At 40.0% G+C, this 26,468-nt stretch overlaps 2 protein-coding genes across 3 annotated transcripts in view; one reads left to right on the plus strand and one right to left on the minus strand.

Annotated features, from left to right (window-relative positions):
- tprb (translocated promoter region b, nuclear basket protein) overlaps window positions 1-14,655 on the plus strand; it is a 44,634-nt gene extending 29,979 nt beyond the window's left edge. The window contains exons 36-51 of one of the 2 annotated variants that reach the window (XM_007895583.2): window positions 310-518; window positions 1,207-1,482; window positions 2,082-2,224; window positions 3,398-3,493; window positions 3,920-4,123; window positions 5,536-5,664; window positions 6,850-6,949; window positions 7,597-7,781; window positions 8,286-8,357; window positions 9,258-9,352; window positions 9,788-9,894; window positions 10,777-10,878; window positions 11,577-11,739; window positions 12,355-12,470; window positions 13,659-13,757; window positions 14,407-14,655. In XM_007895583.2, the coding sequence (XP_007893774.2) occupies window positions 310-518; window positions 1,207-1,482; window positions 2,082-2,224; window positions 3,398-3,493; window positions 3,920-4,123; window positions 5,536-5,664; window positions 6,850-6,949; window positions 7,597-7,781; window positions 8,286-8,357; window positions 9,258-9,352; window positions 9,788-9,894; window positions 10,777-10,878; window positions 11,577-11,739; window positions 12,355-12,470; window positions 13,659-13,757; window positions 14,407-14,462 (2,152 nt within the window). In that variant the 3' untranslated portion in view covers window positions 14,463-14,655. The remainder of the gene's footprint in view (window positions 1-309; window positions 519-1,206; window positions 1,483-2,081; window positions 2,225-3,397; window positions 3,494-3,919; window positions 4,124-5,535; window positions 5,665-6,849; window positions 6,950-7,596; window positions 7,782-8,285; window positions 8,358-9,257; window positions 9,353-9,787; window positions 9,895-10,776; window positions 10,879-11,576; window positions 11,740-12,354; window positions 12,471-13,658; window positions 13,758-14,406) is intronic. The other variant, XM_042335279.1, reaches the window with a different exon arrangement.
- Window positions 14,381-25,762, minus strand: prg4b (proteoglycan 4b). The gene is made up of 10 exons (XM_042334966.1): window positions 25,639-25,762; window positions 21,605-25,201; window positions 20,214-20,491; window positions 19,246-19,384; window positions 18,501-18,587; window positions 17,442-17,581; window positions 16,409-16,565; window positions 15,334-15,498; window positions 15,009-15,137; window positions 14,381-14,788 (listed from the first exon to the last, which is right to left on the minus strand). The coding sequence occupies exons 1-10, from the start codon at window positions 25,760-25,762 to the stop codon at window positions 14,703-14,705; spliced, it is 4,902 nt and encodes a 1,633-aa protein (XP_042190900.1). The 3' UTR covers window positions 14,381-14,702.
- Window positions 25,763-26,468: the final 706 nt, after the last annotated feature.

A 26,468-nucleotide genomic window follows, 5' to 3' on the forward strand; every position in this document is an offset into this window, starting at 1 on the left:
GCTATCAAGGGAGCACAGTTCTGGGTTGTTAGAGTAGATAAATACATTTTTTCAGTGATAACTCTGAATATTTATTGACTTTCTACCATATTAAACATTGTATCTGGTATAATTAAAGATGGCAATACGAATAATATCTACTAGACGTTTTGTATGTTAGCTGCATTATTGGTCAATAATTATCATTTATGAACAAATCCATTAATCTTGACCACATTATTAATTGGATGTCTGTATGCGATAAAACTTGCTCTCACACGAAATGCAAACTTGAAACAAAAGGCTACATCGAGTGTTCTAAATATTTAGTTCCAGTGCTTCCGAGCCTCCAACAGCTAACATCAAGCCCACTCCCCTGGTGGCAACGCCCAGTAAAGTGCCAGCTGGCACCGTACCTGGTAGTAAGTCAACACCAAGAGCCAGTATCCGTCCAATGGTCACTCCAGCAACGGTGACTGCACCAGCTACAACACCCACAGCCACCGTAATGCCCACCACACAAGTGGAGAGCCAAGAAGGTGAGGAGATCTATTACATTAAAAATGCAGCATGATCCTGTTGTTTCAGTGCAAAGGTCGCATTCCTGCATTCCTTACCCTTTGATAGTTTTAAATTTGTTAATTTAAAATAATGCTTGTATTCAGCCTCTCACTTCATCATGTCAAAACGCCTTGAGTCACCAGAAAACTGCATTTCATTTTTCTGGCCAATTGAAGGAAATTCCAAATAATAATTGTGTATTCTATGCAGTTTTTTTAATTTCAGATCATCGTACCATTTTTGATTTGTTAATTTTGAGATCCATTTGCCTTGTGATGCGGGTGGACGTGAAGGGACTGCCCTGCTGTTACTATTTCAAATGTATATGGGCCTCTTTATCTTGGTTATCCTGCCTTATCTTTCCCTTTGAATTTCAAGTTAAATGGCTGCTCATCTCAATTGAGCTGCTTAATGCAGATTGATTGCCATGGCTGCTGTATAACATTGTTTACTTCATTTCTAATCAATTATAATTTGTAAAGCGCTTCAAGATGCTTGTATTATGCAAAAGGCGCCACATAAGTGCCTGTTACAGCACCTTGTGACGTCCTTCTGATGTGCAAGGCGCGAAACAAATGTTATTTGTTATTGTTATTAATAATAATCGCCACCATAATGTTTTTTTTCATGTTTTATGTTCACTTTCACGTGCTTTAATCTTTCTAGCTACCATACAGCCAGAGGGACCAGTTGAACACGTTACAGTTTTTGGAAGTGCAAGTGGAACAGTTCGCTCAACGAGTCCCAATATCCCAAACTTGTCACAGCCCATTTTAACGGTCCAACAGCAGCAAACCCAGGCCACTGCTTTTGTGCAACCTACCCAACAGACTCTTCAGCAGGTAGAACCAGCAAATCAGGAGCCGTCAGCCACCATTGTAGAGCTTGTACAGACCTCACAGATAGAAAGACCTTCCACTTCTACTGCTGTGTTTGGAACAGGTTGGTGTGGCATTGTGACACTGTTGACTGGTGAGATAGGCCATCTTATAATAATGATGATAATAATAATCCTTGCATTTGATATACTTATCAGGTCTTCGAGACGTCTAAAAGCACTATACAGATATCCTGTAAAGTGAATTGTCTGTATTTTGTGGACGAAACGCAACAACCAATTGCATACCGCAGTGTCCCACAAACAGTCGTGGATTGAGGGGCCAAATTATTTAATTTTTGAAAAGTAAACTGCCAATCGACTAACAATCGGGTTCCTACTCACCGCTTGGTAAACAGGTGTGTGGAGTGAGGAAACTTGCCCAACGTTTCGCGCTGCCCAGGAATCCATCCCGGGTCCTCTCACTTGTGAGAATTTATAAACATTCAGAATTTGATGACTTAAAGAAGGGTTTTGATGGATTTCATAATATGCTGAGTTTACAAATGATGTTTCCCAATACCCAAACCTTATCTTGTGACAATGGCAGATAACGTTGGAAATTGGCATTCTTGTTAAGTACTAGTATTTATTTGAGTCAGAATGTTTCAGCAATATAATCTAAAGGTGATTATTTATCTAAAGAATGTTGGTTTGTGTCCAGTTTCAGCAACTACTTCTATATCCAAGCGTCAGCGCGATGAAGAGGAAGAGACCAGTGTGGAAAACACAGATCATGCTCAGGAAGAATCTGTGGACCAGCCACAGTCTAAGAAATTGAGAATTGTCCAACGAGTTGGCCCTGAGGTAGATTTTTTTTTACTTATTCATTTTTGTGCTTTTTTTGGAATGTGATTAATAAGGAAAATATTGCAGAATTTTCTGACAAAAGATCAACATTATTAATGGTGACAGAGTTTCCAGTCTGCAATCTTCTACCCTTCCACATGTAGGGAGGGAGGGTTTTGCACATAGGAACAGGAGGAGGCCATTCAACCCTTCGAGACTGTCCCAACATTAATTAGATAATGGCTCAACTAATCCTTTCAATTCCAATTTCCTGCTTTCTCCCCATATCCCTTAATAACCTGACCTACCAAAAATCTGTCAACATCACCCCAGAAGGTGTGGATGTATCCAGCATCCACGACCCTATGGGGGAGAGAATTCCAGATTTTTTACCACCCTTTGAGTGAAAAAATGCTTCCTGATTTAAATCTTAAATGGCCTGGATCTCATTTTAAGACTATGCCCCCTTGTTTTGGATTCCCCCACCAGAGGAAATAGTTTCTCTATATCTATGCTATCAAATCCTATTATCATCTTAAATACCTCAATCAAATTACCCCTCAACCTTCTAAATTCAAAGGAATACAGTCCAAGTTTATGCAGCCTTTCTTCGCATTTTAATCCTTTTAGACCTGAACATTCTGGTGAACCTGCGCTGAACCCCCTCCAGGGCCAATATTTCTTATGGAGTCCTGTAGCTCAGTGGTTAGAGCACTCACTTTGCAAGCGAAAGACCTGAGTTCAATTCCAGGCAGGGTGAAACCTTGGGCAAGTTTCCTTAATGCACACGCCTACTAATAATCCCTCCAAAAACCAAAAACAATAATAAATTGGTCATTTTCAATCTACGACTGTTTGTGGGACATTGCTGTGCGCAATTGGCTGCCGCGTTCGCCCACAAATATACAGTCAATTCACTTTACAGTTTGTTCTGTGAAGCGCTTTGGGACGTCCTCCCGATGTGAAAAGCACTATATCAAATGCAAGGATTATTATTATCATTCTTTCCTGAGGTCTGGTGCCCAAAACTGAACTCACTTAAAGGGGAAAACACTTGGCACGTTTGAGCTAAGAGCCTCTGTTTGGGTTGTTCAATCAATGCTGAAATCTATGAAGTTGGCTTCTGAATTGTGTTTCTGTGCTTCTGTTGGATGTTGAAAGCCATAATTCAAGCTTGGATTGCAATTTTAGGAAGAGCATGTGCAGGACATTGAAGGAAATGCAGAAGTGGTAACTGAAATGCAGCTTCAGACAGATCACCTGGGTTCACAAGACTCCATCACACAGGTCAGTGGAGACGCCTCATTTAGTGCAAGCTGTTGAGGTTGTGTGAATGTGACTTGAACACATTATGATCAAAATCTAAGGTGCCAATGGCCTAAATTGTGGTGTCTTGTCTTCAAGAGTCACGATAGTACTACAGCTATGCATCATGTTGTAGTCACGAGTTACTTGTTCAGTGCAAATAACACTGTTCTACCGCTGCACTTGCTTAAATTGTATAAAGTGATGCGACACCAGAGAGCTTGTGAGGAAGGTTATTTCACTCCCATAGTTTGGCAGTACTGTGCGTGCAGTGACTTATGTTTAAACAAAATTAAATTTGCGGTTAGGAAGGAGGGTGAAGTCAGTTAGTGAAACAGAAGTGGTTATTTGCATGATACACTGCAAACCTGTTGTATGCAATGGCATATTATTTGTTGCTTGGTGTAGGTAGTCATTGAAGAGGACTATCCTCCTTCTCAACTAATGGAGGACAGCCAAGAGGCTTCTCAGACTTTACCATTAGAATTGGTGCCTCAACCCCCTGAACATCAGCAGAGCACCCAGTCATCCCAAGATTCACAGCCACCCGATGTCATCATTATAGACAGTGATGAAGAGGACGAGGCAGAAAATGAAGAGGACCAAGAGCAGGTATACTCTTAGGATGAATACTATTGGCTGGAGCAGCAGTGGCTTTGAGGCAGAACCGTTCAATGCTGTCTTTGTGCAGCACCCGCGATGAATGTCATTCCAAGCAGCAATGTCACTTCGAACCTCCCACCAGGGGATGTTTTGCCTTCAGGCGATTGATTGCGGATATGCTTTGAGGTATGTTTTTTGTGGTGTAGGTGGTGGTGAGAATTATCCTCAACAATGGAGGACAGCAAGTACACGACATACTGTTGAATAAGCTGGACTATATTAGGTTGATTAAATTCTTGTATCAGTGGCAGATGATGTCAGTGTGTGATAAAACAATGAATACCAGTTAATGCTCAAATACTACCTATGATTTGTATTGTTATACTTTAAATGACAGTGCTGTTGTTTGGATAAATTGTTGTATTTCTGGAGATTTACAATAAAGGAATGTGTTTCTGCATTAAATACACACATACTATGAAAAATCTTGGCCAAAGACATAGTAAAGACCCAGATTTGCCTTTTACTTTGGTCATTTGGAATGGAAAAAGCATAGTTTTATAACTCAAACCACAAGCACTCACTCTTGTCAAACTTGGCAAGTCTGAATTTTCTGAGACTTAAGATATTCCACTCATCTATTTTTAATGTTATCTGAAAAGATTATGGTTAACCCTGTAATTAAACCAATGTTGGGAAATGTTCAGGATTTTTTAAAAGTGTAGTAGTATTAGGCAATTCTGGTGTATTGTTGCCTTTAGTTGCCACAGCAACCTTCTACATGCCACTTGTTGGCATTTTCAGTTGTGGATTGTGCATGTTTAATTCTTGTTTCCCACTAAGTACATATGGAGGCAATATGACAGAAGAAGGAATAATCATCAGTTGCACTACATTTACTTTTGTGATCCCATGTGCTGAGTTTGATGATGACCATTAACTGAAGACAGACAGAAACCAGTAGAGAGATTGAAAATAGGTTCAGCACCTGTGATGTATTTTTATGCCATTGTTGGTAATCGTTCATTTAATTCAAAGAAACTTATTTTCATTACAGAGGGGAGCTATTCAGCGTGTTGCAATTTGCATGTGATTTCTTTCTTCTAAAATCAGCATAAAACTTGTAGGTTTCACAGGTAATGTTTAACTCCATTAATGATGTGTGCCATCTTCTTAGGTGTGGAGTTAGGCTTTTGAGCATTGAGCAACAGTTAGCAACCATTGGATGTGCTGTTCCACTGCTGTTTTTAGGTCTAGTGCTCTCACAATGTGGCTGCGGGCAGGCTGGTTCACGATATGCCTTTATTTTACCAATGCCTGTGTAGAAATGGCAAATTGGGATCCAAGTTGTGGAACTAAACCAACACAAACGTGCGACTCCTGAAGGTTTTAACTCGTTGGCGATACTGTACCTTTTGTAGGAGTACGACGAAGAGGAAGAGGATGATGAGGATGAAGATGATGATACTGGAATCGAGGATGGTGATGGAGAGGACAGCAATGAGGGCAGTCCTGGTGCAGAAGATAATTATGATGGTGATGATGCAGAGGTAGTTTGCATGCAGTTTGACCTCCTACGGAATTTCAATATTTAACGTTCTGGGTGAAGTGAGCTCAACAGTCATGATCTTGAGGCATAACCATAAATGAAGGACAATGTTGAAAGCAATACCGATTTTTTTTTTGTGTTCCTAAAACTGCTTTATAGTTTTATCTCCGGTCTCCTCCTCCCTTCCTCTGGCTCAGCATCAGGCTCCGCCACTGTTAAGCTCTCCGAAACACTGTCTTGGGTGAAGGGTGCTACATAAATGCAAGTTGTTGTTGTATTGCCAATTATCCCTATAGTAAAACTGATTGAGCTAGCATCATATTGCCAATTAAATTATGGTTGGGTAGCTTTTAAAGAGAAGTCTAAATGTTCAGTGTGTTTACTATTTTTTATATAAACTTTGTATGAAACTTGTAGTATTTGAAGTATTAATCTGAAGATAAGCAAATATTCCATGTCAGTTTTCTGAGAGAGTCAGAATGCGTTTCTTTTTAAAGACTACAGATCTCAGTGTAGGAGACAATGGCATGAATAGTAAAGTAGTTGAGCGCTGCTAATAAGTATAAAACTCATTCATTGTGAAAGGAAATAAAGTTGCAATTTTAATTTAACATTGTATTTCAAGCTGAACTTGTTATGAAATAGGATTATTTAATTGTGACTAACTTTAATATAACATACTGTTACTATGTTCATATTTTTGTGGATCTGTAATACCAAGTCGTGCTCTTGCGATCGCTTGATGGCATTTTGGACATGGTATTTTTTATGGAGGGGGTGGGCGGTGGGGGTGTGGTGGGACTATTCAATATGTTTAAAAACAAAAATGGATTTGTATAGAATTTACAGCAGTATCTGGCCATTCAGCCCACCTAGTCCATGCTAGTTTATATTCCACATTAGTCTCCACTCACTCCCGTTCCCATCTACTCCTTTCTCCCTCATGTGTATATTTAGTTTCCCCTTAAATGCATCATTATTTGATTCAACCACTATTTTGGAAGTGCGTTCCACATGCTCAATACACTCTGCGTAAAGTAGTTCCTTTTATACAGAATATTTGAGGATGAGTGTGGATTGCGAGCAGGAGAATTGAGTTCTCACAGATTGTACTTTCCACATTTCATGTACAATTATTACTGGAAGCGCATAGTCATTGTGTTAATCAGTTGTATTTTGTGTGTAGGGTGCAGAGGGTACAGACCCCAGTACAGATAATGAGCAAAGTATGAGCAGTGCTAAGGAAGGTGAAAGCATCCAAAGACCAGAAGACATTCAAGATAATTGTAAGTATTCCTTTGAATTTGCAGACCAACATGTCAACATCTGGAGAGTAAAATAGCATAATATAAATTGATTGTGTACACATCTGCAGTTTCGTCCACTGAATTTTTTTTGTGGGTGAGGGATATGAGACCTATGTGACAGGAATGTCTATCGTTCTGGACCCAGTTTTATTTTCGTTATCTATTTTGCACAGAGTGAAGGTTCTGAAAAGCTTAGCACTTCCAATGTTAGTGCTGGGTATACAGCACGTTTTACAATTTGTCAGCATCCAGTATTATCAAGGGCAAAAATGCTGCAAAGGAGAACTAATCTCATTCCCTCGCTGCTATGATTTAACTGCTGTTGCTTATGAGCAAGGTCAATAAAAATTTCCCCCTGAGTGGGCACCCAATTTTTGTTACAGAAAGCATTAATAATTTTTTTCCAACAATGTGTTGTTGCTTCGTGTTTAAACTTTTATCAATAAAGTGGAAAAATAAAGGTAGGCAGTAAAATGTACCTCTCAATATCAACTCCCTGCAAGGTTTCACAAGGTTTTATCAAATGTCCCTGCAATTTTTGGCAAATATATCTGCTAGTTGTATTGGCCCTGCTTATGAGGCAGATATTGGCACTTAGCCCTAAACTTGTGATTTATTCTTTGCAGCTGGAGGAGGTGAAGGTGGTATGTCCACTGTGGAACCTTTTGGTTCAGATGCACCAAGAGAGCACCAATCTGTAGCTGAAAGGCAGACTCCCCGACCACCACGATCGCCACGGAGACCTCCGCATCATCTTCCTCCAAGACTAACCATTCAACCTCCAGCACAGGAATTGGGGCCCCCTGCCCAGGTAACTAATACTGAACAATGCTATTTATTATCCTCTGGCCACTCTTAAAAACCAAGACACCCAAATATATTCACTGTTACCCACCAACAAGACTAGCAACAGAATAGATATTTTTCTTACTTTATCTTAATAGAATAATCAAATAGTATTGACTACACATTGAGAGCTACTGTATTCCCAATCAAATTGCAGTGTACATCATGTTAATGGTCAGTTCCCAAGCAATTGTGCTTACTTGAATACCTGACTGGGGAATGATAAAGAAAAGTGATTGTAAACATTTTTGTTGAGCAGGTAGAAAATGTTTAATTGAGTCTCTGGTAGGGGCAGAGAGGAACACTTTAAATACAGCTTTATGGACAAAATTGGTCTCACTTTCAAATAATTTCCTTTGAGAATTGTGGCCAGAAAAGCTTGCTAGCCCATGTTGTTAGCCTCGTATCTTATACAGTCTTAACATCCTTAATAAAAATGGTAAAGATTTATTCTCTCTCTGTTGTCCAGCGGTTCCCACCAGCCAGGCGTCCGTCATCAAGCCGAGGAGGAATCCAGCTGACTCCAGGCATCGCAGGAGTGGTAAGTATCTGACATGCTGATCGTTTATGTTCTTCAATTTCAAAGGATGCTTTGTAATGTTAGGCAAGTTAGTTTATGTTGGTGATGAATAGGTTACCCATTCAACCTGATTGTCATTGAAGAGCTGTAGTTTCCTGCTTCAGTTGCTTTTGGCTTCAGAGGGCAGTTTTGTTAATGACTAACAATTTAAACTGGAACAATGACTTCCAGTTTAAAAGCTCAAAGGGAACTTCATTTAGATGTAATTATGTTGTTTGAGTATAAATCAGTTTGGCTCAGTTAAAAGCAAATACTCCTGGGTTAGAAGGTTGATGAATCAAGTCCCATGTCAGCTCCTTTGAGCCATTGCCTAGTTTGATGTTTTAGTGAAACGTTGGAGGTGCACTCATTCAGATAAGATGTAAAACATCTCATCTACCTACTCAGGTGAATGTTAAAGATGCCATATCACTTTCAAAGAGAAGGGAGTTTTTCCCCAGTGTTTTGGCCAACGGTTCTGTGAAATTGGTCATTCATCTCTTGACTGTTTGTGGCACACTGCTGCACAAATTGGCTACATGATTGTGATTCTCAAAGTACGTCCCAAGATACTCTGTTCTGCTTGTGTGAACCCAGTGAGTGATGGAAAGCAATTGTGGAGGCCAGCACTGCCAAACCGAATATTCTCACTACTTTGGCACTTTCCAGTGCGTATCACGAGATTGCAAAATGAATGCAAAACCCTGGTTATTTGTTGCCTCTCCCTAAGGCAGAGATGAGGCCAATTTTGGAGACCTAACTTGACCTAACTGAGATAACCTGACTGTGAACACCTATGTAGTTTAGTTTCCATACTGTACAGAGTTTTACCTCAAGTTGGCCACAGGGGAATTTTGATTTGTGTTCTATATCTTGGTTCAGCAACAACACTTCTTTGATGAAGATGACAGGATGGTGCCAAGCACACCAACTCTTTTTGTGCCCCACCGATCAGATGGATTTGCAGAAGTCATTCAGTAAGTGGATTTGCAAATATACCAAATGAGAATAACAGGGATAATAAACACCCGGAATAACGCTGAACATTTCAAGTTGTTTAACATTTGAACCTTTCAAAATCCACCCAGCAGAAAACCTATTCTGTAACAAGCTGTGGTGAATATTTACAGCAACAAACTTATTTTCTGAATGAAACTTCAATCAGGTTACATAGAAACATTTCTTAGCTAATGCTTTTAATGCATGTTAATATTAACTATTAATTCATATTAAGCAAATATGAATATTACAATAAACTAGCTCAAGGCATCCAATAGCAGAAATAAACATTTAGCCTCACTAGAGTAGGCATTTTTTGACAGATGGTTTGTGGGGGACGTGAAGCCACAGATGTGCTCTTGTATACTTTTGCACGTGTTTGATTTAGTAATTCACATGGCAAATTTGGTTAGTTCACCTCAGGTCACTGCTGTACCAAGCTTCGGGTTTGGTCTCTCTGAGGATCTTTCGCAAACCAGTTCAAGCCAATCGGATCTTGGACAACTAGCATCACAAGGAGGTAATTTTTCTTAATGCAATTTTTCTCCGTCAATTTTTGTAATGTGTAACTAAGTAAAATAATTGCAGTCTATACTGAGAAAAGTGACTTTCAGTTTTATTTCAGATGAAGGTGCATTAAGGATTGATAAACTTGCATCTAGATTTTACAGAATAGTAACATCGATTGCATTCCCTGCTTTTCCTGTGAACATAAATTAGAACCGCCTTAAGTCTCTTGCAGTTTTTCACAAGCTGTCCTTTGGGCGATTGCATGATTGTGCAATTATTGTACATTTGATGTGTTCACAACCCCCATCAAAATAATGTAAATGTTATTACAGCACTGTTGATCTTGTGTGTCACAAGACACCCCTACAAACTATTAAGTATCCAGTGAATCCAAATGGCAAATAGTGTTGCAAGTAATGTAGTACTGTACTTGTGTGCGTTTTCACTAAGAAATCCACTATTGTGGATGTGCACCACGCAAGGCAGGGCAAAACCTTGGGCAAGTTTACTTACTCCACACGACTAATAATAATCCCTCCAAAACAATAATAAATTGGTCATTTTCAACCCACGACTGTTTGTGGGACACTGCTGTGCGCAATTGGCTGCTGCGTTTTCCCCACAAATATATGGTCAATTCACTTTACAGCATATTTTGTGAAGCTCTTTGAGGGGTCTAGAAGACGTGAAAAGCGCTATATCAAATGCAAGGATTATTATTAATGCTTTAATAAAATGAATGTGAGCCCACAAAACATTTGAATTAAAATCCAATCGTAAACTTAAAAATTTCAAGTGGTTCTCTGTGATTTCCTTAACCGTATGTTTGACCATTATACGCTCTACATTTCTCACTGCTAATAAATAACTTCCTGCCTTATGCCTCGTTAAGGCCTGGGAATGTATGAAACTCCCATTTGTCTTGCGGCCGTTCATGAAGATGAGTCTGGAGGTCGCAGTGTGCCCACTACACCACTCCAGGTTCATGCACCAGGTATGGAATTAGTGAATCTGCCTTCTTAGGGGTGGGACAAAACAAGCTACTATAACTACTAGATCTCCTTTTATCATAGGATTAGAATTAGTTTAAAAAGCACAATTAATCTTAAATTTTTCATCTTGTTGAGATTTGTAACTTAATTAGAATATTTGTGCTACTCATAGTTTCAGCAAATGCCCTTTCCAATGAGACAATGAATGTTAATATAATAGAATTTTTTGTTTTATTATGTCAGTACCACAGATTACGTACATTTTGTAGGATGAGGCTGGGATTCATAACACATTTCACGGTTCATTTTATTTGCAGTTTAGAATTGTGGTTTGGCATAATGCTCAACACATTCCAGTTAAATTTAACTGCATAATCTTTTCAGTCAATTATTACAAATGAATTGAACTTTGCTCGTTACAGAAATTCGCAAAGTCTTTTGTCGAATGGTTTCACTAGTAATGGTTCACTAAGACTGAAATCAGTTAAAATGATACGCTTTAGGAGTGTTTGGATAAGTGATCTTAGAAAGTTTTCAGAATTGGGGGATTTGGGTCCGAATACCAACTAAACTGCTGTTTAATATCCTTGTGCACGATCTTGCACCTTGCAAATTGATGTACATTTGGGTTTTGAATATGAGGCTGAGATACTTGTTCATTAGTTTAAGCTCTTTATTTTACATCTTGTTTTCCTTTCAGTGACTGTTTTCAATGAGGGCATACAATCAGATGGAACAGAGCATGCCTCCCAATCCGTTCCTATGGTTACAACAACTCTGACCAGTCTGTCAAATACTGTTGAGTCTGGAGGTGGTGGGGATGATGGAGATGAAGTGTTCGTGGAAGGAGGCGAACAAGAGGGGTGAGCTGAAAAGATTATGAAGGCTTTAGGTTTTAAAAGAGCTGTCTTTAACAGCTACTCAATGTATTACACGTGGGAGAAGGGAATAGAGGGTTATGGGATAGGGAAATAGGAGGAGTGGAGTCTCACGTGAGCCCATATGTAAATTGACACAGACTTGTTTCTGTGCTGTAATATTCTATGTAATACTTAAATGTTTTCTGGATTGATGCACAGCTATGTTCTGATTTCATATTGCATTGATAATTTTAAATGCTTCTAAATTGTCCTTTTGGGAATTTTCATTGAACACGTTAATTACAATTTGGATTGCTTCTTAATGTGATCAGTGACCCAGAGCCTTGTAATTTGCCCTCCTGTGAACAGGAGGATTTATTAGTAATTATCACAATAATGCACTGGAACTTGATAAGCATTCGCAAGAAATAGTCATTGATCAAGCAATGAATTTTAATGTCCTAAATCAAACTAGAAATGCTAGCAGTACTTTTCATCTTATCAGTTTTCTTGTGACTCTTACAAACTTTGAATTTACTTACACTATATTGGTTCATTTTTTTAATGAAATTTTCTTTTTTGGCCTCCCAGTTTTTAACGTAACTCTTATTTCTTCAGCCTTGGCTCAGATGCTCTGCTGGAAATTGAGGGACAACAGGAGGAGGAAGCTGTTCAGCCATCCGAAGAGGCAGACCTGCCATCCACTAGCCAGGATCCACCGTCCAGTTCAGCAGGTACATCAACTTCAAGATCCTCACATTCGCGTTCAAATCCATTCACTCCCTGACACCTCCCTTCCTCTCCGATCTCCTCACTCCCCAATCCACCACCCAGCGCCTCCGCTTGACTGGCACCGGCCTCCTGCTTGTCCCTCGCACCCTCCGCCCCACCATTGAAGGTCGCGCTTTCAGTCACTACGCCCTAAAACTCTGGAACACTCCCTCAATCCCTCCGCCTTGCCCCCTCTCTCCCCTCTTTCAGGTCCTGCCTGAAAACTTTCCTCTTCAACCATGCCTACAGCCCCCTCCCCCCGGCTCAGTGTCAGGCTCCGCCACTGTTAAACACTCTTGAGACGCTACCCTGGGTAAAGGGGGCTATATAAGTGCAAGTTGTTGTATTACCTTCACATTGTGCATTGCTTGTCTTTTTGGAATAAAGTTCTTGAGTAAATAGATGATTGGTATGATAAACATATACAACGAATGATATCAAAACAAATCCCATTACATTGAAGTGGCTTGGATGTCAGTAGCTTCTTTTATTACTGTAATATTTCCCTTTATGCCTATTTCTGATGAAGCTTTTATATAAATTAACTGTAACAGATTATTTTGAGTTGAAAAATCATATTAAAAATGTTTATAGCTTGAATTGCTTTGAAAGACATTCAGCCTGAAACAAATGTACTTTTAAAGAAAAACACGAATCCACACCATGATGTATGATAATACAGAGAAGCAAAAATGCTGCTTTCTGTTACTGATCTAACCACTTATGCCCCATTAAAATGACTGTTTTTCCATATTAAAATCTGTAACTCAAGAGTTTGGAGACAGAGAGATTGAAATCAATGCTTTTATCTCTGACTATGCATGTGATCATCCTACTGAACAATTTTTGTACTCTTTAATTTGAATTTTTTTTACTGAAACTATTTTGCAAGGGTTTTGCTCAACCCCAGCAGTGAGATCGATGCCTTTCAATCTGAATTAGATTAACATATTTTACTGCAGCTTTTCATCCAATCTTATATTTACGAAAGGTTCTTTGTGCGATTTTACTATTTGCGCCATTTTCTGGTTGGGGCTAAATTACTAGATACGGAAGACCTAGAGAACAGATGTGTGGGATTCAATCTGAATTTGCCAATTGTTATTATCTCTATACTCTGAAGTATAGTAATGTTTTCTTTTGCTGATAAGATGCCAGCAGCACTCAGCCGAAACCCTTGCGAAGGGTCCGACTTCACCCACAGATGGGGAGAACTGTTGGTCGAGGGCGACAATTCCAAAATCGAAGAGGTTTGATCACCTTCAGTTTTTCAATCTAATTTTTTAAAAGGCGTAAAGTATAATTCATCTTTAAAAGTAATATTCTGTCATATTGTGCAGTATTACTGTATAAAATAAGAGTTTGCTCATTTGTGCTTTAACTGGGTTGATTATCTTCTCTGCAGCTTGTTTTTAAGTATTTTTTGATTTTTTCAAATGGACCTGAAATAATGTAAACTCCTGTTTTATTTATTTTTATATACCACTGATTTAATGTATGCAACAACTTTCCTTACATATCTTTTCAACCTGAAGTAACAAATATGATTTTGAAACTGAATTGGAATCTTAAGTAGCTTTGGTACATTCCAACTTTTTAACAAAACTTACAATTGATTTAGCACTTGATCATATTGAAGTGTCGTGATTATGTAGGCAAACAAGCCAGCTAATCTACCCCAGCAAGATGACCGCAATTAGTAATTGAGCAACTGTTCTCTACTTGGATGAAGGAGGAATATTGGCCAGGGTGATGGAAAAGTTCCCTAATCTTTTTCAAAAAGGAATCTGAACAGAAAAGCAGTTTAATAGTGAGCTATGAATTATGCATGTGGGATGTATGTTTTATGACCTTACCTACAACTCCACTCTTGTTTGAATAACTATTTTTTTATTGTAGGTATGAGCCATGCAATGGGAGGAAGAGGAGGTCTAAATCGTGGAAATTTGGGTTGAAGTGCCTGACGCCTTGAAAAATCAGTCTGTCCTCTGTATATGACCATAAATTGTATTGGTGGCATGTCACTCGTTTTGCTTATTGTACCAAGCGCTGGGAATGAATAATTTTTTGAACCTCAAAAAGATTGGGCACACTTCATGGTATAACGTTTTCTGTTTACTGAAAATAAAGTGACTTCCTTTTAAACCATTTGAAGCTTGAAATCTTGCTTGTTTGTGTGAAAGGTTGCAGAGAGCCTAGGGACAGCTGTATAAGGACTTTGCAACCCTCTTTTTGGTCTTAACAGCCATTTGTTTTACTGGATCAACAGCGTAACGGCGATCTGAATGGGAAGGAAGAGAAAGGAAACGTTAGAATTGTCGCTGCAGTAGGAACATCGAATGAGGAGAGTCCTCAGTTTTACTTAAGAAAAGGGCTTTGATGTAAAGTTAGCATCTGCTGTAAGTAATCAAAGGAACCCAGCCAAAGTAAAGAAATATACCAACAGCAATACAAAGTATCCAAAATTCAGAAAAGTTGAAATATATTGAATTAGAACTTACCGCCAGAAAGGACAAAGTACTCATAGTTGTTAAGTCTTCGGGCATTTGGTGATGAAATGGCAGAGGTGACTTTTTGTGGAAATCCTCTCCAGTATTTCTTAACTGGCATTTCCAGAGAGAGTCTCGATACTGAAAATCAAATCATGGGTTAAATTCTGTACAAACAAACTAAGTTAGCAAGTAAACTAATGCAAATTGTTTTCTTTGCATGATTTTGATCTTACATTTTTACTTAACACTGCAGATGAAAATTTATCAAAAGAATATTTTCTTGAATTGTAGGCACAAAGCTGGGATCTAACAATAGTAAAATTAGATACAATACCTGTTTGTTGTGGCCTGTTAAGATGGTGATGAAAGAGCACGATTGCTTGCCTTTTGAAACGACTCACATTTTGATTGATGTGGATGGTGTGCTTTACTTTGATTTGTTGTCTTGAACACGTTTTGGAAGTTCTTTGCCGATAAGAGTATGTCTGGAATTGTCCTCCTGGTATATAAAGATGCATTTGAATTTTTGGGGGTGAGCAGCTATTTCAATTTAAACGGCAAACATTGTAACTAAAATCATGACGTGTGAATTGTCACTTTAAAAAGTCATAAGTTTTTGTGCTGATACTACTGTTAAAACATCATGTAAGTATCGAACTGAGTACCTTAGTATAAATAAATGAAAATTTCCCCCATCAAGAATGATAAAATATGCCTGGCCTCTCCTGCCTCCCAAAGTAGCAGGGGTCCAAGAGTGAATAAAAGTCTATAATCTGTTTGCTCTTGAGGCTTGAGCAGGATGTCATAGGTTAGTGGTAAAGAAGCGAGGAGGTGAGAAGTAGTAAATGCCCGTTAGACTTCTGTTACCTCACCCAATGGTCTGCCGAGTCAGCATACCATTCGACTGGAGGTTATCCTAGCCAAACTCGATTTCATCCTTGAATTTGGTTTTTATGACAGGCCACTGTATATCAATAATTAACCATGTGGGGGGTGGGGGGTAGATATAGTAATCAGTGAGTAGGGATATTAAGAGAAAAAGCAGGGAAGTGGAATTGAAGATTTGCCATAGAGTTAATGAGGATGGCTCAACAGATTAAATCCCCAACTCTTTGTGTAGGAATAATATTCCTTGCATTTGATATAGCACCTTCACAGACGGACATCTCAAAGTGCTTCACAGGATTGACTGTAAAATAGTTATGGCATTTTAATAATAATAATGACCCTTGCATTTGATATAGCGCCTTGTCACTTCATTGAGACATCTCAAAGGGCTTCACAGAATATATTGCAAAGTGGATTGAGTATTTATGGGCGAGATGCGGCAGCCAATTGCACACAGCAATTTTGCATATATAATTTTGTAATTGAATGTATACAATGACATGCGAAAAGCTGAAAATTACCTTCTTTGAAGAAGTGCACCACTTCAGGTTTGTTATTATATGCAGCCATTGAAAGAGCAGCCACTATTTTGCCTTTTAGTCCTGAAAAGCCTTGTGACACTGTCTTGGGGTAGCCAGAGTCCATCTTGCCATTCTGAAAGCGCCAGTACTTCTGCCCCTGTAACACAAACAATTATTATTAAACGTGGGCTCCGTCATTTGAATGGAAAATACAGGCTGTAAATAGGAAATATTTCTTCAACCAAGATCTGAATGCAAACCAAAAGCATAGCATGAACCATTGCACATTAAATGTATAAATGAATTTTGATAATACTGGGGACTACCAGAATTCAGAACCTGAAGAATGTCAATGAAGGATTTTTTCAGTGTATTCGAGTCTCATTCTTATGGTTAACACCCAAGTTTTCATTACAACAACTTGCATTTAGATGGTGTCCTTCAAGTAAGATATGTACAAGATCATTTTTATAGAATGAATTGCTGAAAGGAAATTGCTCCTGCGGTAAGCAAAAAAACAAATAAAAATTGGTGCTTTTCACATAGCAGACTCCAAACACTCAATCCTTTTGTCTTCAAGCCTGTTCTTAATGAAATCTCTTCAGCTTTCACCTGTTTAAGCACTACCCTGTATGAGGGGTGCTATATAAATGCAAGTTGTTGTAGCTTGATAGTTCTACCTAATACACAGCACCTGGGTTTGGCAGAGTGGCATCTCTGCAGGTGATATTCTTGACTGCTTTCCTCCAATTGAACACAGGTGATTTCCCTATCACCTCCTTCAGTTCAAAGCCCTTGACCATTTCTGGTACAAAACAGTCTAAAGAGTTTAATAACCTTTGGTCTTCAACCAAAATTATGTTGATTGCTATCAGGTTTCCTCCCCAGTCAATCTGCTGTGATTGACAAATTAAGCCACTGATATTTTCTCTCGCCCATCTAATCTAGATTTTCCCCAGAGGTCTAAATTCATAATGAAAATCATTTATTGTCAGCAATTGAAAGAAAAATGATGGAGATTTAATGAATCTACCTTGATGAAGAAAGTGTTCCCATCACAGTTGCATCGTGTGAAGACTGCGTCAATTGGAGACTGAATTCCCCACACATCAGAAATCCGGCGAGGGGGTCCAGGAGCATGGCCATTCACGTTTAATGTCCAAAAGAGATAACCTGCAAATGACATAAGTAGGTGGAGAATATTGGTGGACTTGTGTTAATGAGCACTTTGAGAAATGGAAAAATAAAAGGCAATTACACTTAAATGTTTGCTTTAAATTCTGTTCTGAGGGCTGGATCAACTGAGTTGGCAGCTGCCAATAGAAGGTTGGAGACCCATCTATTAGAAAGTCTTACAGAGGAAACTTGTGCTCGTGAGGGTAGGTTTCTTACAATTAATGAAAGCTGCTACCATTTTTCAGAGGCTTAGCTCTCAATAAGACCAAAGCATTGGAAAAATGTCATATCAAGCATCTTCTGACAATGGAACAAACTTAGGATACAAAACCAACCAGGCGGTGTGTTAGTAATGTGTACCACAGGCTAAATACGGAGTAAATCTCTCCTGCTCTATGTGAATCTTCTTCCTCCTCCCTCAGTGGCATGTTCCAAGTCAGTCATCCTCATATCCTATTAAGATGTGCTCGTTAATTTAGGGGGCATTTGTGACAGTAGAGTACTTAGGTTTAAGGTTGTAAAAGGCAATTTCAGAACAGAAACCAGGAAGTTTTTCTTTATCCAGAAGGTAATTAACGACTGGAATGGGGTCCAAAGAAGGTTGGTTGAGGCCAGGACAAGGGACACATTTTTTAAAAAAAAAAGCTTGATGCTGGAATGGAGGAACAGTGGGGTATGTGTTCTGAAAGGATGAATCAGATGGGCCGAAGGGCCTTTTCATCCAAATCGATCTTGTGAACCCAGATGCTTGTTATCATTAAATACAAACACAAATCAAGTTGGGGAGTTTTAATTGAGTTTTCAGTGCAAATTGTATTTCAAAAGCGTGTGACAAAATTGGTGGTTAGAAACTTGCATTACAAACCAGAATAGCATTTATAAAACTGGATTATTTTTAAACCATAAAATAACTTACCTCTAAAAACATATGAAGTTCCGTTGTGTAGGGTTGTAAATGCATCTGCAGGTTTGCCACTGCATAAATTGGCATCATTAAGTTCTTCTACAATAAGAGTTAGGATAGGAATAGATGTAATTATGAAAGCTAGGACAAATTATCCCAAATGATATTTTGTTGGCAACTTTTACTTTTAACATAACATAGCTCCTTCATATTTTAATGAATAGCAGATTGACAGCTTGGCGCCATTATGGGAGTGGGCAACACTGTGGTAATGATAGGCCACACCATGAGGTCTTCATCTCAGTCACAGAACTTTGTGGAGATGTGTTGAGCAAGGAGCAGTCACTTCCCAACAGGGTGTGAGCTGTCAATCTTGTGCTTTGGGGAAGGCTTGAGAGTAATTGAATTGCCCTCTTTGTCATGGAGAGTGCGTAGCACAGGGTAGGTCAGACTGGAACTGAAAGCTAAACATTAAAAATAAAATAAATGATTAGAAATCAACCACAAAATTGATGGGTTATTCATTTAGAGTAGACATCAATTGGAAAATTGGCTCCCCAGTGTAGAATTGGATGATGTGATGAGTTTCCATCAGAAATTTAACATTTTGAGAGTTGGTAAGAGATTTAGCTTCACATCGGCTAGGACCAGTTTAAATAATGGCCACCATGGTAAAATAAGAAGTGCATCACCCACCACAACATGATAATCTGCATGATCTGGAATTAAAAGTCTATTAGTAAATTGCATGTCCTACCTTCAGTTGGTGGAATTGTGACATTTACTTGAGGTCTGAATGTTCCTGTGGGCGGTTTTAATGTAACATCATACTTTGAGTTGTCATCATATAACTTATAATCATCAGTGACTTTGGATATGTGAGCAGCAGTGGGCACCTGCAAAAGCAAAGATTTATTGGTGTTTTTGTCTATTGGGGAAGCATGCTTTAGCCTATCCAATCTATGGGTACACTTGATCTGAGGTAAACACTTTTTTATAGGAGTCGCAGATAGATAACCCCACTAAGATGCAAAAACCTTTGCATTTCATCAAAGAGAGAGAGGCGACTGACCTCAATTAATTTACATTTATCGAGGGCTTTTCATTTTGGGAGGATGTCTCAAAATGTGTTACACACCTGGATGGGCATGTGAGGCAGGGTGTGGGAGCTACAGAGGGTAGAGAGGGGAAGGATGACAAATATTATGATCAAAGAGGTAAGACTTTGTATCTTTGGCAACTTCAACAATAACAGGCTCCCCTCTTTACTGATGTTAGTACTATATAGGATTCTTTGTGAATGGAATCCACATAGACTAGGATCAATCCCCAAGGCTAAATTACCTTATTTCAGACACAATGGTAGACAATTAGCCTTAGTATCTCTGGAATCAGGCAGGGAAAAATCTGTCATGATTTCCCTTACTAATTGCTTTGCCTTGACTGGCTCTTCCCCTCTGGAAAGTATATGTATGGATGTCAGCATCAGGCTTGCAATTGTGCTACGTTGGTCAGCCTGCCGACATTAAGTCCAGGTTTAAACAGGAATACTGGCCATGTGTTTGAGCTATCCGAAGTGTGCTGATGTCCAAGACCCCATTTCCCAGACTGAATTATGTGCTGTCTTCAGGAAAGGAAGGGAGAAAATTAGGGAGTCAAGATTTACACAGAAAGATGACTCTAGGGTTGCACAGTTCATTGCTTACTTCCATTGTTAAGACTTACTATTGTTGACTGGTCCATGAAAGGTTTTGATGTTGCTGGTTTCAGGGAATTAAATGTAAAGACTTTAGAGCTTGTGGGTCCTTTGTCTTCATATTCAGGTTGCACGGTGGAGATAGAGGTTTGCATTGTTTCAACCTTTTCTACATTGTTGGTAATTACAGTCACATCTAAAACAGTGAGCTTTGCAGATTCCTCTTTGTTTGTGGTGACACCTTCTGGATCTGTGGGCGAGGCAGTGACTCCTTTCTCTAAATTCAGGTCTGTGGTAACATCTTGCTCTGGAAAAGAGGACAGTGCAATTATTTCATTGGCTTCGTTGAGATTTGCCATAACACTTTGATCTGGAACCATGGGCTGTGCAGTTATTTTGTTGTCTACATTCAGATCTGTTGTAATGTCTTGTTCCAGAACAGTGGTCTGGGCAGTTATTTCTTTGTCTGCATTGAGATCTGCAGTAACACTTTGTTCAGTAACAGTGGGCATTGCAGTTTCCTTGTTTACATTGAAAACTGTGATAACACTTTGTTCTGGAGCAGTGGGTGGTGTAGTCATTTCTTTGACTACATTCAATTCCGTGCCGAAACGCTGTTCTGAAACAGTGGGTTTTCCAGCACCTTGTTTTTCTACATTCAGATCTGTGGTAGAACCTTGTTCTAGAACAAGAGGCTGTGCCGTTCCTTCCTTCTCTACATTCTCATCTGGAGACAAACCTTGTTCTGGGGCAGTGGGCTGGTTAGTTATTTCTTTGTCTAAATTCAGATCTGTGAATTTTTTTTGGCCTGGATCATTGGACTGAGCAGTTCTTTCTCTGTGTGTGTTTAGATTTGTGGTAACTCCTGGTTCTGGAACAGTAGGTTGTGAAGTCATTTCCTTGTCCACATTCAGATCTGTGATAACATTGTGTTGCAGAACAGTTGGCTGTTCAGTTCCCTCTTTGTCTATATTTAGATCTGTGGTCAGACCATGTTCTGGAGCAGTGGGCTGTGCAGTTATTTCTTTGTCTAAATTCAGATCTGTGAAAAGATTTTGGTCTGGAGCAGTGGGCTGTACAGTTATTACTTTGTCTAAGTCCAGATCTGTGGTAACACTGTGTTGCAGAACAGTTGGTTGTTCAGTTCCTTCTTTGTCTATGCTCAAATCGGTGGTAATGCCTTGTTCTGGAACAGTGGGCCATACAGTCATTTCCTTGTCCACATTCATATCTGTGATAACTCTGTACTGCAAAACTGTTGGCTTTTCAGTTCCCTCTTTGACTATATTTAGATCTGTGGTCAAACCTTGTTCTGGAGCAGGGGGCTGTACAGTTATTACTTTGTCTATGTTCAGATCAGTCGTAATGCCTTGTTCTGGAAGAGTGGGCCAGACGGTCGTTTCTGTCTCCACATTCATACCTGTGGTATCACTGTGTTGCAGAACAGTTGGCTGTTCCGTTCCTTCTTCGTCTATGTTCAGATCGGTGGTAATGCCTTGTTCTGGAAGAGTGGGCTGCGTAGTTATTTCTTTGTCTAAATTCAGATCTGTGAAAACATTTTGGTCTGGAACAGTGGACTGAGCAGTTCCTTCTTTGTTTATGTTCAGATCGGTGGTAATGCCTTGTTCTGGAACAGTGGGCCATACAGTCATTTCCGTCTCCACATTCATATCTGTGCTAACACTGTGTTGCAGAACAGTTGGCTGTTCAGTTCCCTCTTTGTCTATATTTAGATCTGTGGTCAAACCTTGTTCTGGAGCAGTGGGCTGTACTTTTCCTTCTTTGTCTAAGTCCAGATCTGTGGCAATGCCTTGTTCTGGAACAGTCGGCCATACAGTCATTTCCGTCTCCACATTCATATCTGTGGTAACAGTTGGCTGTTCAGTTCCTTCTTTGTCTATGTTCAGATCTGTGGTAATTCCTTGTTCTGGAACAGTGGGCCATACAGTCATTTCCTTATCCATATCCATATCTGTGGTAACACTGTGTTGCAGAACAGTTGGCTGTTCAGTTCCCTCTTCGTCTATATTTAGATGTGTGGTCAAACCTTGTTCTGGAGCAGTGGGCTGTACAGTTATTACTTTGTCTATGTTCAGATCAGTCGTAATGCCTTGTTCTGGAAGAGTGGGCCATACGGTCGTTTCCGTCTCCACATTCATATCTGTGGTAACACTGTGCTGCAGAACAGTTGGCTGTTCAGTTCCTTCTTCGTCTATGTTCAGATCGGTGGTAATGCTTTGTTCTGGAAGAGTGGGCCATACGGTCGTTTCCGTCTCCACATTCATATCTGTGGTCACACTGTGTTGCAGAACAGTTGGCTGTTCAGTTTCTTCTTCGTCTATGTTCAGATCGGTGGTAATGCTTTGTTCTGGAAGAGTGGGCCATACGGTCGTTTCCGTCTCCACATTCATATCTGTGCTAACACTGTGTTGCAGAACAGTTGGCTGTTCAGTTCCCTCTTTGTCTATATTTAGATCTGTGGTCAAACCTTGTTCTGGAGCAGTGGGCTGTACTTTTCCTTCTTTGTCTAAGTCCAGATCTGTGGCAATGCCTTGTTCTGGAACAGTCGGCCATACAGTCATTTCCGTCTCCACATTCATATCTGTGGTAACAGTTGGCTGTTCAGTTCCTTCTTTGTCTATGTTCAGATCTGTGGTAATTCCTTGTTCTGGAACAGTGGGCCATACAGTCATTTCCTTATCCATATCCATATCTGTGGTAACACTGTGTTGCAGAACAGTTGGCTGTTCAGTTCCCTCTTCGTCTATATTTAGATGTGTGGTCAAACCTTGTTCTGGAGCAGTGGGCTGTACAGTTATTACTTTGTCTATGTTCAGATCAGTCGTAATGCCTTGTTCTGGAAGAGTGGGCCATACGGTCGTTTCCGTCTCCACATTCATATCTGTGGTAACACTGTGCTGCAGAACAGTTGGCTGTTCAGTTCCTTCTTCGTCTATGTTCAGATCGGTGGTAATGCCTTGTTCTGGAAGAGTGGGCCATACGATCGTTTCCGTCTCCACATTCATATCTGTGGTAACACTGTGTTGCAGAACAGTTGCCTGTTCAGTTCCTTCTTCGTCTATGTTCAGATCGGTGGTAATGCTTTGTTCTGGAAGAGTGGGCCATACGGTTGTTTCCGTCTCCACATTCATATCTGTGGTCACACTGTGTTGCAGAACAGTTGGCTGTTCAGTTCCTTCTTCGTCTATGTTCAGATCGGTGGTAATGCTTTGTTCTGGAAGAGTGGGCCATACGGTCGTTTCCGTCTCCACATTCATATCTGTGGTCACACTGTGTTGCAGAACAGTTGGCTGTTCAGTTCCTTCTTCGTCTATGTTCAGATCGGTGGTAATGCTTTGTTCTGGAAGAGTGGGCCATACGGTCGTTTCCGTCTCCACATTCATATCTGTGGTCACACTGTGTTGCAGAACAGTTGGCTGTTCAGTTCCTTCTTCGTCTATGTTCAGATCGGTGGTAATGCTTTGTTCTGGAAGAGTGGGCCATACGGTCGTTTCCGTCTCCACATTCATATCTGTGGTCACACTGTGTTGCAGAACAGTTGGCTGTTCAGTTCCTTCTTCGTCTATGTTCAGATCGGTGGTAATGCTTTGTTCTGGAAGAGTGGGCCATACGGTCATTTCCGTCTCCACATTCATATCTGTGGTAACACTGTGTTGCAGAACAGTTGGCTGTTCAGTTCCTTCTTCGTCTATATTTAGATCTGTGGTCAAACCTTGTTCTGGAGCAGTGGGCTGTACAGTTATTACTTTGTCTATGTTCAGATCAGTCGTAATGCCTTGTTCTGGAAGAGTGGGCCATACGGTCGTTTCCGTCTCCACATTCATATCTGTGGTCACACTGTGTTGCAGAACAGTTGGCTGTTCAGTTCCTTCTTCGTCTATGTTCAGATCGGTGGTAATGCTTTGTTCTGGAAGAGTGGGCCATACGGTCATTTCCGTCTCCACATTCATATCTGTGGTAGCACTGTGTTGGAGAACAGTTGGCTGTTCAGTTCCTTCTTCGTCTATGTTCAGATCGGTGGTAATGCCTTGTTCTGGAAGAGTGGGCCATACAGTCGTTTCCGTCTCCACATTCATATCTGTGGTAGCACTGTGTTGGAGAACAGTTGGCTGTTCAGTTCCTTCGTCTATGTTCAGATCGGTGGTAATGCTTTGTTCTGGAAGAGTGGGCCATACGGTCGTTTCCGTCTCTACATTCATATCTGTGGTAACACTGTGTTGCAGAACAGTTGGCTGTTCAGTTTCTTCTTCGTCTATGTTTAGATCGGTGGTAATGCCTTGTTCTGGAAGAGTGGGCCATATGGTCGTTTCCGTCTCCACATTCATATCTGTGGTAACACTGTGTTGCAGAACAGTTGGCTGTTCAGTTCCTTCTTCGTCTATGTTCAGATCAGTGGTCAAACCTTGTTCTGGAACAGTGGGCTGTTCAGTTCCTTCTTTGTCTATGTTCAGATCTGTGGTAATTCCTTGTTCTGGAACAGTGGGCCATACAGTCATTTCCTTATCCATATCCATATCTGTGGTAACACTGTGTTGCAGAACAGTTGGCTTTTCAGTTCCCTCTTTGTCTATATTTAGATCTGTGGTCAAACCTTTTTCTGGAACAGTGGGATGTGCAGTAATTACTTTGTCTAAGTCCAGAGCTGTGGTAATTCCTTGTTCTGTAGGGTGTGCAGTTATTTCCTTGTCTATCTTCACATCTGTGAAAATATTTTGTTCAGTGGGCTGAGACTTTCCTCCTTTGTCTATGTTCAGATCTGTGGTAACAACTTGTCCTGGAACAGTGGTCTGTGCAGGTCCTTCTTTGTTTAAGTTGTTTGGGAGCATTGTAATGGTTTCAAAATTGATTGTATTAGATTCCTCAGTCACAAATGCAAATTCTACGTCAGGACTATATGTGAGCCATGAGAGATTCTCTGCATTTTTTCCATCAAAGCTGATGGGATTCATGGGTGTAAAGTTATTTGTAGCCAAAGCTTCCTTAGAAGTTTCTTTATCTGAAATAAAGAAAGTACCACTCGATTAGGTAATTCAAGAGCTCAATAATTAATTGTACTTCAGGTGCTTAGAGTTCTTTTGTTAACTGAACTCAGTTGTTAGATAGTGGTATTGTTAGAATAGTGCCAGGCTTGGGGTTCAAGCCCTACTTTAGGAGTTGAGCTTTCAATCTAGACCGACACTCCAGTGCAGGACTGAGGCTGTGCTTAATTGCCAGCCGTCCTTGGGATAAGACTTTTAAACTGATCCAATTGAATTTATTGCATTGAGCTACCTGACTGTAAATAATCGATGAAACATAATAGTGTCCTGGAAACAGTCGCCCAAAACACAATGTTGATCATCTTATTAGCATGGCAAAATATAGCGGTATGAATGCATTGCCACCTGTTGGCTATGTCCTCATCTTTCAGTACAAGACGTTATTACTTCTTACTTGGTTTAGTTGGTTCTTTCATAGCTTGAGGAGATTTAGCATCCAAATAGCTGTCAGAATCTTGTTGAACCTGTGCATCATTGATGAAGTCAAGAGGGTTTGCCGTGGTTGGTTTCAATGCCATGATCAGTTTGTTTTTTGGTGCAGCTGTTGTTGGACTTTGATCTGCAATGGAAGGATTGAGTTGAGTTCAGTGCCTGAGTTTTAATGGATTAGATCAGAAAATAAGTCCCACCACCATTAGAAACTGCAAGCTGGCCATTTGGCTTACAAAATACACTTTGTAAGCCTTTTTTGCACTCCATTGGTGGAGGGTGGGGGAGTGCTACCTTGTCAGAGGTGCCGTCCTTTGGTTGAGACATTAAACTAAAGTCCTATCTGCCTGATCAGGTGGATGTTAAAGATCCCATGGCACTATTCAAAAAGAGAGCGTCCTGGAAACAATCGCCCAAAACACAAAATTGGTCATCACTTCATGGTTGGTTGTGGGACAATGCTATGTGTAAATTGGCTGCCATGTTTACCTGCAAAATAGAGTCACTACTCTTTACAATATATCTTGTGAAGTGATTTTTGACATCCTCTCGATATGAAAGGCGATATACCAAATGTAAGGATTATTAATTATTATTATTAGTAGTAATAAGCTGCAATAGGGTTACAACAAAGTTTGGTCCAACGGTCGATTATGCACTCCATCCCATACTGTGTGTTGGCACTTTACAAGAGATCATATTGCACCAAAGCCAAATGCACATTACAAGTGGGATATTAATCTTAGGCTTGATGTGCCTTGGATCCTAGGTCTTGCTACACTATGATGAAGTAGT

This window comes from Callorhinchus milii, unplaced genomic scaffold, assembly GCF_018977255.1.
Source record: "Callorhinchus milii isolate IMCB2004 unplaced genomic scaffold, IMCB_Cmil_1.0 Scaffold5, whole genome shotgun sequence".
Lineage (NCBI taxonomy): Eukaryota > Metazoa > Chordata > Chondrichthyes > Chimaeriformes > Callorhinchidae > Callorhinchus > Callorhinchus milii.